At 47.8% G+C, this 14,194-nt stretch overlaps 1 protein-coding gene across 1 annotated transcript; it reads left to right on the top strand.

The window, feature by feature from the left end:
- The first annotated feature begins 1,195 nt into the window (after nucleotides 1–1,195).
- Nucleotides 1,196–2,768, top strand: fahd1 (fumarylacetoacetate hydrolase domain containing 1). Its single transcript, XM_034191021.1, has one exon. The coding sequence runs from the start codon at nucleotides 1,288–1,290 to the stop codon at nucleotides 1,948–1,950; it is 663 nt and encodes a 220-aa protein (XP_034046912.1). The 5' UTR covers nucleotides 1,196–1,287; the 3' UTR covers nucleotides 1,951–2,768.
- Nucleotides 2,769–14,194: the final 11,426 nt, after the last annotated feature.

The following is a 14,194-nucleotide window of genomic DNA, read 5'->3' as shown; positions in this document are numbered from 1 at the left end:
TAGTCCTATCAGTTTTGTGTTTTCACGATGTTCATCCTTGACCCAAAATACTCGTATGTAAGCATACCAAACAGTAAATGTCAGCTCTCCCCAGTTTCTCCGTGATCAAAGTTACACACACGTAGAGAGGCCACTTTGCTTTTAATATAAAAGATTCATTTGCAATCTACACAAAGCGTTCTAGTGAGTGCATAGCCTGCTGCAATGCAATGGTGTATTTTGAAGAGCCACAAATAACTTCCTCCATGTTCCATAAGCATGGCCTTGTCTGGCACCATTTCGCCATGATAAGCAAATCAGCCTTTATTGTGAACTTCAAGGTTAAGCGAGGTAAAAGTGCAAGCCCGGGTGACTTTGTATGCATGTTCAGTTGTAAGAATGGGTCACTCTGGCACCATTTAACCACTGAAAGTGATCAAAGTGTGAGTGACCTTGATTTAAACCTTCAAGGTCACTCAAAAATCCCATGGTATAGTTATAAAATCCCACAAATGACTTTCCTATTCATGTCTAACTATAACTCTTGGTCTTTCACCTTTGATTCAAACATTAAACCTTTGAAAAGCCCACCTCCACTCCCATCTTTTTGCACAGGGCCAAAAATTTGAACTTGCCGTGAAACTTTGACTTTTGACCCATCAGAATATCACAAGTTGCATTTACATGGACTTTTACATTCTAATAATGTGATTACAACCATAAGTTCTGATGAAGACACTGTCATGTAAACAACATTTTCTGATTACCTTTACTCAAATAAATTCAGTCATTGTAAGCAATAATATGACTAACACTTCAAGTATTCTGATCTTATTCTCAAGTGCGTTGTGGACAGGTCAATTAATCAGACTTGTTGCTCAGGTCATTTAATCAGACTTGTTCCTGTGACTTGTTTGACTTTTACCAGCATTTTGCAACATATGGGTCATAAGTGATGCAATGCAGATGTGAATCATTAATCAGTCTTTGCGCTGTAATATGTAAACAGGTATATGAATGGATCATTCTTCAAAAAACTCATGTAAGCATCAGGATTAAAATATGATATGACTCAGAATAACATCAATAACTGTATTATTGCTGTTCTTGTAAACAAAAATAATTGTTCTTTGCAGTACCGCTGTCACGTACTGTGACTACCCTCGTACGAGACGTATGCGATTGTTTTATACTCTGGTGCAGTAGGTGGCGCTAACGCACTTCCACTCCAATCTAAATGAGACGAGGAAGAAAAAGATCAACATTTTGTAGAGTTTTGAACGGATTAAATCAGTTCATTTTCTCATAATGACGATGCGAAACTTTTCACGTTTTTGGGAGTGGGGCCGTAAGATTATTTGTGTGGGTCGTAACTACGCTGAACACGCTCAAGAGCTGAAAAACGCCGTTCCTTCGGAGCCCGTGCTGTTCCTGAAGCCGCCCTCGGCTTATGTGACTGAGGGATCTCCGATCCGGATCCCGCTGTACTGCAGCAACCTGCACCACGAGGTGGAACTCGGTGTTGTCATCGGCACAGCGGGCACGTCCATCCCGCAGCACGCCGCCATGGACCATGTGGCCGGATACGCTCTGTGCTTGGACATGACGGCCCGTGACATCCAGGATGAGTGCAAGTCCAAAGGTCTGCCCTGGACCCTGGCTAAAGCCTTCAACACCTCCTGCCCGGTCAGCGAGTTCATTCCCAAAGAGCGGATCCCGGATCCGGCTCGGGTCCGGCTGTGGCTGAAAGTGAACGATCAGCTGCGGCAGAGCGGCTGCACCTCGCACATGATCTTCTCCATTCCCTATCTCATCAGCTACATCAGCGACTTCATCAGCCTGGAGGAGGGCGACCTCATCCTGACCGGGACTCCTGCAGGTGTCGCTGCCGTGAAGCAGCACGACGAGGTGCAGGCTGGCATCGATGACGTCATCACCATGACCTTTCAGGTGGACATACAGGAACGCTAAAGGAAACCAACAAACCAAAAAAAGGATCATCCCAAAGCACAAAATGTTCAATTAGTTTTTAATATTTTTTCAGATGCAATAATTTTGCCTTTCCAATAGAGGGCAGTCATAGTTTGATTATTTTTTTTTTAATTTTTGTAAATGTTTGTGATGTCATAAAAGAATTTAGGGATCACCTATCTCAGACTGCAAAAGGAACTGAAATCAAAGGAACAGAGGTGGATTTGGATCACTAACTGTGTGTGTGTGTGTGTGTGTGTGTGTGTGTGTGTGTGTGTGTGTGTGTGTGTGTGTGTGTGTGTGTGTGTGTGTGTGTGTGTGTGTGTGTGTGTGTGTGTGTGTGTGTGTGTGTGTGTGTGTTTATGGGCTATCAATGCAACATTTTAGCCCATAAACCAAATTTTGTGTTACAACTTTGACAACACGAGATGGATGGGTGGATGGATTTATTTGGTAAAATTTATATATGTAAAATACAGTACAATATATAAATACCACCGAGGATAACACATAAAGTATAAAGCACATTTCCAATGACAGTCTTCCACTTGTCAGTTACATAAAATTATTCGTTTACTTTAAAAAAATAAAATGTTTGTATGGCATTGATTGTATGTGCACCAAAGGTGGTGCAATTTTTGGATTAATGCTTTTTTCAAGGGCACTTCAACACTCAGCTGCAATTAGGGATTGAACCTGCTAACCATCTGGTTAGTGGGCAGCCAACTTTATAATATAATGTTTTCCAAGTGCATTAAATTAAAATTATGTGCAACAAAAATGAGTCAGATATATTGTTAATTAAAAGTATGTTTCGAGGGGAAAAACTTAATTCATCAAACTGGTTTTCAGTTATTTTTCTGTTGATGGACTGACTGCTTCAGCTTTAATATCAAATCTGTTTAAATGTATAAAATAGGGATCACAATGTCCCAGCACCAAAGGAAACCTCAAAAAATTGCTTGAATGCTGTCAGCATTGTCAAGAGTTTTTTTTTTTTTTTTTTTTTTTGCTTAATTTATCAGTCAAGTGGTTCAGAAATGTTGGTATGATGTTTTTTTTTACGGCACAAATGATCAGTTTGATTATTTTGATTTGGTGTTGAGTGATTTGTCCATTGCATTGCCTTAAATGCTAGTGAAGCTGATGTTTTTGCCACCAGGGCACCACATTTAATATGCATCATACTGAAATCATGATGAATTTTGCAGAAAGAATTTAACACCTTCAAACTCATGTTTAATTAAATATTTTCTTTCTTCTGTCAGTAAAGCCATTCTGGGGTCAATGTCATTTTGAGTGTCAACATACATTCCATCTTGTTTTTTTTTTTTTTTTTTTACAGCATCAGAATCAATGCCTTTTTTGTTTGTGTGCTATTGATTAAAACTGAATCAAACCAGGGGACGTTTGTGACAGTCACAGTCTGATATCATAGATCACTTTATTCAGATATTAAAATGTTACATTTTAGTCTCCCAGATCAGGTACTCATGAGAAACATGTTTTTCTTCATTATTTATTAAATTACCAGCTACTTAAGCAGTTAATCATTTAGGTTCTAGAATACTACTTTTTTTTTATTGCACATTCCAATTTCTTAAAGACAAAAGTGCCATTTTTCTTACTTGATTTCCAAATATGTTACAGTTCCCTGCAGTTTCCATGCTTGGGAAATGAAACAAATTAAATTAGGTTTTTTTTTTTAAATTATGTGTGTGTGTGTGTTTATATATATATATATATATATATATATACAACCCCTGGCAAAAATTATGGAATCACCGGCCTCGGAGGATGTTCATTCAGTTGTTTAATTTTGTAGAAAAAAAGCATCACAGACATGACACAAAACTAAAGTCATTTCAAATGGCAACTTTCTGGCTTTAAGAAACACTATAAGAAATCAAGAAAAAAAGATTGTGGCAGTCAGTAATGGTTACTTTTTTAGACCAAGCAGAGGAAAAAAATATGGAATCACTCAATTCTGAGGAAAAAATTAATCACCCTGTAAATTTTCATCCCCAAAACTAACACCTGCATCATATCAGATCTGCTTGTTAGTCTGCATCTAAAAAGGAGTGAACACACCTTGGAGAGCTGTTGCACCAAGTGGACTGACATGAATCGTGGCTCCAACACGAGAGATGTCAATTGAAACAAAGGAGAGGATTATCAAACTCTTAAAAGAGAGTAAATCATCACGCAATGTTGCAAAAGATGTTGGTTGTTCACAGTCAGCTGTGTCTAAACTCTGGACCAAATACAAACAACATGGGAAGGTTGTTAAAGGCAAACATACTGGTAGACCAAGGAAGACATCAAAGCGTCAAGACAGAAAACTTAAAGCAATATGTCTCAAAAATCGAAAAATGTACAACAAAACAAATGAGGAACGAATGGGAGGAAACTGGAGTCAACGTCTGTGACCGAACTGTAAGAAACCGCCTAAAGGAAATGGGATTTACATACAGAAAAGCTAAACGAAAGGCATCATTAACACCTAAACAGAAAAAAACAAGGTTACAATGGGCTAAGGAAAAGCAATTGTGGACTGTGGATGACTGGATGAAAGTCATATTCAGTGATGAATCTCGAATCTGCATTGGGCAAGGTGATGATGCTGGAACTTTTGTTTGGTGCCTTTCCAATGAGATTTATAAAGATGACTGCCTGAAGAGAACATGTAAATTTCCACAGTCATTGATGATATGGGCCTGCATGTCAGGTAAAGGCACTGGGGAGATGGCTGTCATTACATCATCAATAAATGCACAAGTTTACGTTGATATTTTGGACAATTGAAAGGATGTTTGGGGATGATGAAATCATTTTTCAAGATGATAATGCATCTTGCCATAGAGCAAAAACTGCAAAAACATTCCTTGCAAAAAGACACATAGGGTCAATGTCATGGCATAGGGTCAATGTCAACGAGCAGATCTGATTTGATGCAGGTGTTAATTTGGGGGATGAAAATTTACAGGGTGATTCCATAATTTTTTCCTCAGAATTGAGTGATTCCATATTTTTTTCCTCTGCTTGGTCTAAAAAAGTAACCGTTACTGACTGCCACAATCTTTTTTTCTTGATTTCTTATAGTGTTTCTTAAAGCCAGAAAGTTGCCATTTGAAATGACTTTAGTTTTGTGTCATGTCTGTGATCTGCTTTTTTTCTACAAAATTAAACAACTGAATGAACATCCTCTGAGGCCGGTGATTCCATAATTTTTGCCAGGGGTCGTATAATAAAACAAATAAAATGTGATTAGCATTTATTAAAGTAATATGAACTGTGGTGTGTTAGTTTTTCTTTCTTGCATTTCTTCAGTGTTTAACATCTGTTTTGGGTTCAGTTCTCGTACAAGCGTCTCAGGTTTCAGGATCAGTCAGGGTCCCCGTCAGCCTGACCCAGACCTGTCTGCTGCTGTAACCTGAGTCTGTGAACATCATCCTGCACCTGTAGGGGACGCCGTCTTCACAACCTGTGAGGCCCAAGTACTGCTCCTCAAGGGACTCCATGCTTATGCGTGTCCGCCTTTATGACACATTCAGTAAGATTTGCGTTGTGGGAAATGACTCCACCCCCACGTGTATCAGAACAGGGTCAGAACTGCTCCCAGGCTTTTTGTAATAATGTCTTCAAAGTTCAAACACAGCTCTGGTTTATTAGTTCTGGTTACGTGACACGGTATGTTGTCATCGAGTTGAAGTCTGAGAAAGTACTGTGACACTTATGAGGAGACTGCTGATGTCTCATTTGTGACGTACTGACTGAATCCTAAACAGGATTCGGAGAGACGCACGCCTCACTATAAATATATTTTTAAAAATGCTTCTTTTGACCTGTTGATCCCATTATTTAACATGCTAACCCAGATAACAATTGAGTAATCAGCAATAAAAAGTGCCTTTTCACATATGGCACCAAGTGGTGGTGATACTATATTAATACGGTTCTGCTTGGCATTCCATCAGTTCTGTCCAAAATTTAACCACTTTATTCTCCACAGCAACCTTGATTTAGTCAATATTAGATTAGATTAGATAGAACTTTATTGATCCCTTGAGAAGACTCCCTCAGGGAAATTGAGGTTCCAGCAGCATTGTATAGCAGCACACAGGGTAAGAAGCACACAGAATATCAAAAGGGAAAAAAGAAAAACAATTTGCAAATATAAATACAAATGCACAATAATACCAGACATACTGATCAATACTGGTTTACTGGCTGCTAGTGTTCCTCTCTATTACCAACAACAGAATTAATTAAATAGTTATGACCTTGAGTTTGACCTTTCAAAGTCAAAGGTCATTTCTAGTAGAAAGGTGATACTTAACTTCTTATTAATGTTTAATAATAACTATAAGTGTATCTGTAACCAAATGATCAGAATAATCTTTGTAAATATTACTCAGCGGCATGGTGGATTAGTGGTTAGCACTGTTACCACACAGCAAGACATGTCCTGGGATCGTTTCCCACCTGGGCCTTTCTGTGTGGAGTTTGTGTGTTCTCCCGATGTTTGTGTGGGTTCCATCTGGGTGCTCCAGCTTCCTCTAACTTCCAAAAACATGCAGGTTAGGGGAACAGGAAACTTTAAGGTGTGAATGTGTTGGTCTATCTCTATGTGGCCCTGCGATAGACTGGAGAACTGTCCAGGGTGTACAACACCTTTCACCTAAGAACTGCTGGGAAGCTGCAGCCCCCGTGACCCTTAACTGAAATAAGGGAGTATAGAAAATGAATAAATATCACTTACTCGTATATTAGCCTTGTAGACATGCTGGTGGTGTGATGTGATACCACATGCTTCTTGTAGAAAATAAAAAAATAGCCCCTTTTCAAGGAGATTTTCCTGAAATATCCTCTCCCCAAATCCATAAAAAAACTTTTTCTTTTTTGACAAGACATGGGGGTTTACACACTTCAGTGACAAACACTAATCAAAATAAATGTTGCTTTAAATGAACTATTAACTTATTTTCCTGAGTATATGTCACATCTGTCAAAAAATGCCTGTTGAAGAGGAAAAAAAATCATACACACACACACACATACGAGGGCTGTCCGTAAAGTAACGGTCCTTTTTATTTTTTTCAAAAACTATATGGATTTCATTCATATGTTTTTACGTCAGACATGCTTGAACCCTCGTGCGCATGCGTGAGTTTTTCCACGCCTGTCGGTGACGTCATTCGCCTGTGAGCACTCCTTGTGGGAGGAGTCGTCCAGCCCCTCGTCGGAATTCCTTTGTCTGAGACGTTGCTGAGAGACTGGCGCTTTGTTTGATCAAAATTTTTTCTAAACCTGTGAGACACATCGAAGTGGACACGGTTCGAAAAATTAAGCTGGTCTTCAGTGAAAATTTTAACAGCTGATGAGAGATTTTGAGGTGATTCTGTCGCTTTAAGGACTTTTCACGGTGCGAGACGTCGCGCTGCGCTCTCAGGCAGCGTCATCAGCCTGTTTCAAGCTTAAAACCTCCACATTTCAGGCTCTATTGATCCAGGACGTCGTGAGAGAACAGAGAAGTTTCAGAAGAAGTCGGTTTCAGCATTTTATCCGGATATTCCACTGTTAAAGGAGATTTTTTTTAATGAAAGACGTGCGGGCGGATTGCAGCGTCGGCTCGCAGCCGCCGCGACGCTCCGTCACAGGAAAAACACCTCTGTTGGAAGCCTTGAGGACAAGTTGGAACATCTCCAGCTGATAAACAATTTCTCATATACTCACTCCACTGAAAGCCATCAAAAGCCAACTGGATTTTAACAAATGGTTATCAACACAGAGGTGTTTTTCCTGTGCCGCCGCGCCGCGTCGGCTGCGTCCCGACGCGCGGACCCGTCCGCACGTCTTTCATTAAAAAATCTCCTTTAACAGTGGAATATCCGGATAAAATGCTGAAACCGACTTCTTCTGAAACGTCTCTGTTCTCTCACGACGTCCTGGATCAATAGAGCCTGAAATGTGGAGGTTTTAAGCTTGAAACAGGCTGATGACGCTGCCTGAGAGCGCAGCGCGACGTCTCGCACCGTGAAAAGTCCTTAAAGCGACAGAATCACCTCAAATCTCTCATCAGCTGTTAAAATTTTCACTGAAAACCAGCTTAATTTTTCGAACCGTGTCCACTTCGATGTGTCTCACAGGTTTAGAAAAAATTTTGATCAAACAAAGCGCCAGTCTCTCAGCAACTTCTCAGACAAAGGAATTCCGACGAGGGGCTGGACGACTCCCCCCACAAGGAGTGCTCACAGGCGAATGACGTCACCGACAGGCGTGGAAAAACTCACGCATGCGCACGAGGGTTCAAGCATGTCTGACGTAAAAACATATGAATGAAATCCATATAGTTTTTGAAAAAATAAAAAGGACCGTTACTTTATTGACAGCCCTTGTTGTGTGGGCCGCTGAAGAGGAGGTACTGCTGGCCCACCACCATCAGAGGGCGCCCTGCCTGGAGTGCGGGCTCCAGGCACCAGAGGGCGCTGCCGCCTTATGGGAGCAGCCTGGGTGACAGCTGTCACCCATCACCGGACACAGCTGTTCCACTCAGCACAGAGGTATATCAGGAGGACGGCGTCTCCACCTCAGTGCCGAGATATCGCCTTTAGACAAAGGTAACGTTCTCTGCATTTATATTCTGACTAAATAGCTAACAGATTTGTTAAACCTTTTCAGGACAGCTGAATTGCTTAGATAAGTACTCACCTGCCTGTCATACTGTAACTGGAGGTGGAGGCGGCTTCTCCCCTCTCCGTTGCTGGGTGCTGTCGCATCCACGCCTGTGTTGTTGCTCTCTCCCGCCAGCAGTACCGGATCCGACGAGCGGAGGCAGTGGCCACCTGGGCCTCCAGTATTTCCAGGGTTCGGTGGCAGAGGAGATCTGGGTGGTTTCGGTTCGACTGAGACGGACGTCTCCTACCTTCGAGCCTGCCCACACGACACCAGCGGATTCGACCCCAAATTGTGATTGTTGTATTCATTGTGCTCGTTTCACAATAGTAAACCTTGTTATTTACCTTCCTCCATTGTCCGTTCATTGCGCCCCCTGTTGTGGGTCCGTGTTCCTACACTTTCACAACAGGATATCTCGGGCAGCGTCATGGACCCCGAGGGGCGTCAACCGGCTGTTGAACGGCCAATGGAAGACCAAGGCGCGTCGGCGGCTTCGGGAGGGGTAATCGGTGAGTTGCAGCGGATCCTCACCGCTTTCACCTCTCGGATCGATTTAATGACCGAGCAGCACGTTCTCCTAAACCGCAGGGTGGAGGCTCTCGCCGCACAAGTGGAGGCGCGCCCTTCGGGCGCCGCTGCGGCTCTCCCTCCCGAGGACCCTGCGCGTGAAAGTGACGTTCCACTGGTCGTTCAACGGTCCCTTCCTCCGTCCCCAGAAGCATACATAAGCCCTCCAGAACCGTACGGAGGCTGTGTGGAGACGTGCGCGGATTTTCTGATGCAGTGTTCGCTCGTCTTCGCACAGCGTCCCGTGATGTACGCGACTGATGCTAGCAAAGTAGCTTATGTAATAAACCTGCTTCGCGGGGAGGCACGCGCTTGGGCTACCGCGCTCTGGGAGCAGAACTCACGGCTCCTTCATACATACGTTGGGTTTGTACGGGAGCTCAGAACGGTGTTCGACCATCCCAACAGAGGAGAGTCCGCTTCAACCGCGCTACTGTCAATGAGACAGGGGCGTCGGAGCGCAGCTGCCTATGCAGTCGCCTTCCGCATCGCGGCGGCGAGATCCGGCTGGAATAGCACTGCCCTCCGCGCCGCCTTTGTAAACGGACTGTCATTGGTCCTAAAAGAGCACCTGGTGGCGAAGGACGAACCGCGGGACTTAGACGGGCTCATCGATCTGGTCATATGACTCGACAACCGGTTAGAAGAACGCCGTCGGGAACGAGGCGAAGGACGTGGCCAGGCACGCGTCGTCCCTCTCCCTTCCGGTGCCGATCGAGCTCCGCCTTCCCCACGCTCCACAGCCCCTGCGCTCCGTGGGGTCACAGCTCCCCCTACTGACGAAGCTAGGGACACGAGTAGGGCAACATTTAGGGCACCAGATGCACAGAGGAGATGGACCCACGGAGCGTGTCTTGTTTGTGGTTCCATAGAGCACCATGTGAGAGACTGCCCCGAGCGGCCAAACGCCAAACGCCCGCCCCTAGAGACTGGGCCAGGGGTGGGCCAAAACATTCACGTGGGACACACCCACATTGCTACACGACTCCCAGTCACGATCCTGTTTGAGGATTCAACCCTGAAGGCCCCAGCACTGGTGGACACGGGCTCTGAGGGGAATCTGCTTGACAGTAGATGGGCCAGGGAGATAGGGCTCCCTCTGGTGGCTCTTACCTCGCCTGTGCAGGTTCGGGCGCTAGATGGCTCCCTACTCCCACCAATCACGCATAAGACACCTCCAGTAACTCTGGTGGTGTCAGGTAACCACCCGGAGGTGATCGAGTTCTTTGTGACTCAGGCCACCTCCCGTGTGGTTTTGGGTTTTCCCTGGATGCTGAAGCACAATCCCCGGATCGATTGGCCGTCCGGGGTAGTGGTTCAGTGGAGCGAAACCTGCCATCGGGAGTGTCTAGGTTCCTCGGTTCCTCCCGGCTCCCAAGCTAAGGAGGAGGTCCGAGTCCCGCCCAATCTGAAGGCGGTGCCGGCGGAGTACCATGACCTCGCTGACGTGTTCAGCAAGGATCTGGCTCTCACGCTTCCTCCCCACCGTCCTTATGATTGTGCCATTGATTTGGTTCCAGGCTGTGAGTACCCGTCCAGTAGGCTGTACAACCTCTCACGGCCGGAGTGTGAATCAATGGAGACCTACATCCGGGACTCATTAGCTGCCGGGTTGATCCGGAATTCCACCTCTCCGATGGGTGCTGGTTTCTTTTTTGTGGGTAAAAAAGACGGCGGGCTTCGTCCATGCATTGATTACAGGGGGTTGAACGAAATCACGGTTCGCAACCGATACCCGTTGCCCTTGTTGGATTCGGTGTTCACCCCCTTGCATGGAGCCAAAATTTTCACCAAGCTGGATCTTAGGAATGCGTATCATTTGTTCGGGTCCGGAAGGGAGACGAATGGAAGACGGCATTCAACACCCCCTTAGGTCATTTTGAGTACCTGGTCATGCCGTTCGGTCTCACTAATGCTCCCGCGACTTTCCAAGCGTTGGTAAACGATGTCTTGCGGGACTTCCTGCACCGGTTCGTCTTCGTATATCTAGACGATATACTCATCTTTTCCCCGGATCCTGAGACACATGTCCGGCATGTCCGTCAGGTCCTGCAGCGGTTGTTGGAGAACCGCCTGTTTGTGAAGGGCGAGAAGTGTGAATTCCACCGCACTTCTTTGTTCTTCCTGGGGTTCATCATCTCCTCCAACTCCGTCGCCCCTGATCCGGCCAAGGTTGCGGCGGTGAGAGACTGGCCCCAACCAACAAGCCGTAGGAAGCTGCAACAGTTCCTCGGCTTTGCTAATTTCTACAGGAGGTTTATTAAGGGCTACAGTCAGGTAGTTAGCCCCCTGACAGCCCTGACCTCCCCAAAAGTCCCCTTCACCTGGTCGGATCGGTGCGAAGCCGCGTTCAAGGAGTTGAAACGGCGCTTCTCGTCTGCACCAGTTCTGGTGCAGCCCGATCCTAGCCGCCAGTTAGTGGTTGAAGTGGATGCCTCGGACTCAGGGATAGGAGCGGTGCTCTCCCAGAGCGGGAAGACCGATAAGGTCCTTCACCCGTGTGCCTATTTTTCCCGCAGGTTGACCCCCGCTGAACGGAACTATGACGTCGGCAATCGGGAACTCCTTGCTGTGAAAGAGGCCCTCGAAGAGTGGAGACATCTGTTGGAGGGAACAGCCGTGCCATTCACGGTTTTCACTGACCATCGGAACCTGGAGTACATCAGGACCGCCAAGCGGCTGAACCCCAGGCAAGCCCGCTGGTCACTGTTCTTTGGCCGTTTTGACTTCCCGGATCACCTACCGTCCCGGGACCAAGAATCAAAGATCGGATGCATTGTCCCGGGTGCACGAAGACGAAGTCAAAACGGAACCGTCGGATCCCCCGGATCCCATCATCCCGGAGTCCGCTATCGTGGCCGCCCTCACCTGGGACGTAGAGAAGACCGTCCGGGAGGCCCTGACCCGTGACCCGGACCCCGGAAACGGACCAAAGGACAGACTATACGTCCCACCAGAGGCTAGGGCTGCAGTCCTGGACTTCTGTCACGGTTCTAAACTCTCCTGTCACCCTGGGGTGCGAAGGACCGTGACAGTCGTCCGGCAACGCTTCTGGTGGGCATCCCTGGAGGCCGACGTCCGGGACTACGTCCAGGCCTGTACCACCTGCGCCAGGGGCAAGGCCGACCATAGAAAGACCTCAGGGCAGCTACAGCCACTGCCCGTGCCTCATCGCCCCTGGTCCCACATCGGCCTGGACTTTGTCACGGGTCTCCCGCCGTCCCAGGGACACACCGTCGTCTTCACGATAGTGGACCGTTTCTCCAAGGCGGCCCACTTCGTGGCCCTCCCGAAGCTCCCAACGGCCCAGAAGACGGCGGACCTCCTGGTCCACCACGTCGTCCGTCTGCATGGCATACCATCAGACATCGTCTCCGATCGCGGTCCCCAGTTCACCTCGCACGTCTGGAGGAGCTTCTGCCGGGAACTGGGGGCCACGGTCAGCCTCTCGTCTGGGTACCACCCCCAGACCAACGGGCAGGCAGAGCGGGCGAATCAGGAACTGGAGCAGACACTTCGCTGTGTGACAGCCGCGCACCCGACGGCCTGGAGTACCCACCTGGCCTGGATCGAGTACGCCCATAACAGCCAAGTGTCATCTGCCACCGGCCTCTCCCCGTTTGAGGTGTGCTTGGGGTATCAGCCCCCCTTGTTTCCGGTGGTTGAGGGAGAGGTCGGTGTGCCCTCGGTCCAGGCCCACCTACGGAAGTGCCGTCGGGTGTGGCGTGCCGCCCGCTCTGCCTTGTTGAAGGCCCGGACGAGGGCGAAGACACATGCAGACCGGCGGCGGGCCCCGGCCCCCAAGTATCGTCCTGGGCAGGAGGTCTGGTTGTCTACCAAGGACATTCCTCTGCAGGTAGACTCGCCGAAACTTCAGGAACGGTACATCGGACCTTACAAGATCCTCAAGGTCATCAACCCCGCCGCAGTGAGGCTCCAGCTTCCGGCCTCACTGCGGATCCATCCAGTTTTTCATGTTTCCCGGATCAAGCCCCTTCACACCTCACCCCTCTGCACCCCGGGTCCGGCGCCGCCTCCTGCCCGGATCATCGACGGGGAACCGGCTTGGACTGTACGCCGGCTCCTTGATGTCCGTCGGATGGGCCGGGGTTTTCAATACCTGGTGGACTGGGAGGGGTACGGTCCCGAGGAACGCTCCTGGGTGAAGAAGGGCTTCATCCTGGACCCAGCCCTCCTGGCCGACTTCTACCGTCGCCATCCGGACAAGCCCGGCCGTGCGCCAGGAGGCGCCCGTTGAGGGGGGGGGTCCTGTTGTGTGGGCCGCTGAAGAGGAGGTACTGCTGGCCCACCACCATCAGAGGGCGCCCTGCCTGGAGTGCGGGCTCCAGGCACCAGAGGGCGCTGCCGCCTTATGGGAGCAGCCTGGGTGACAGCTGTCACCCATCACCGGACACAGCTGTTCCACTCAGCACAGAGGTATATCAGGAGGACGGCGTCTCCACCTCAGTGCCGAGATATCGCCTTTAGACGAAGGTAACATTCTCTGCATTTATATTCTGACTAAATAGCTAACAGATTTGTTAAACCTTTTCAGGACAGCTGAATTGCTTAGATAAGTACTCACCTGCCTGTCATACTGTAACTGGAGGTGGAGGCGGCTTCTCCCCTCTCCGTTGCTGGGTGCTGTCGCATCCACGCCTGTGTTGTTGCTCTCTCCCGCCAGCAGTACCGGATCCGACGAGCGGAGGCAGTGGCCACCTGGGAATTCGGGACTTGGCGGTTCCAGTATTTCCAGGGTTCGGTGGCAGAGGAGATCTGGGTGGTTTCGGTTCGACTGAGACGGACGTCTCCTACCTTCGAGCCTGCCCACACGACACCAGCGGATTCGACCCCAAATTGTGATTGTTGTATTCATTGTGCTCGTTTCACAATAGTAAACCTTGTTATTCACCTTCCTCCATTGTCCGTTCATTGCGCCCCCTGTTGTGGGTCCGTGTTCGTACACTTTCACAACAGCCCTCGTATAGATAGATAGATA

This window comes from Thalassophryne amazonica, chromosome 16, assembly GCF_902500255.1.
Source record: "Thalassophryne amazonica chromosome 16, fThaAma1.1, whole genome shotgun sequence".
In the NCBI taxonomy this organism is placed as follows: Eukaryota; Metazoa; Chordata; class Actinopteri; order Batrachoidiformes; family Batrachoididae; genus Thalassophryne; species Thalassophryne amazonica.
This window is presented reverse-complemented; position numbering and strand designations above follow the sequence as displayed.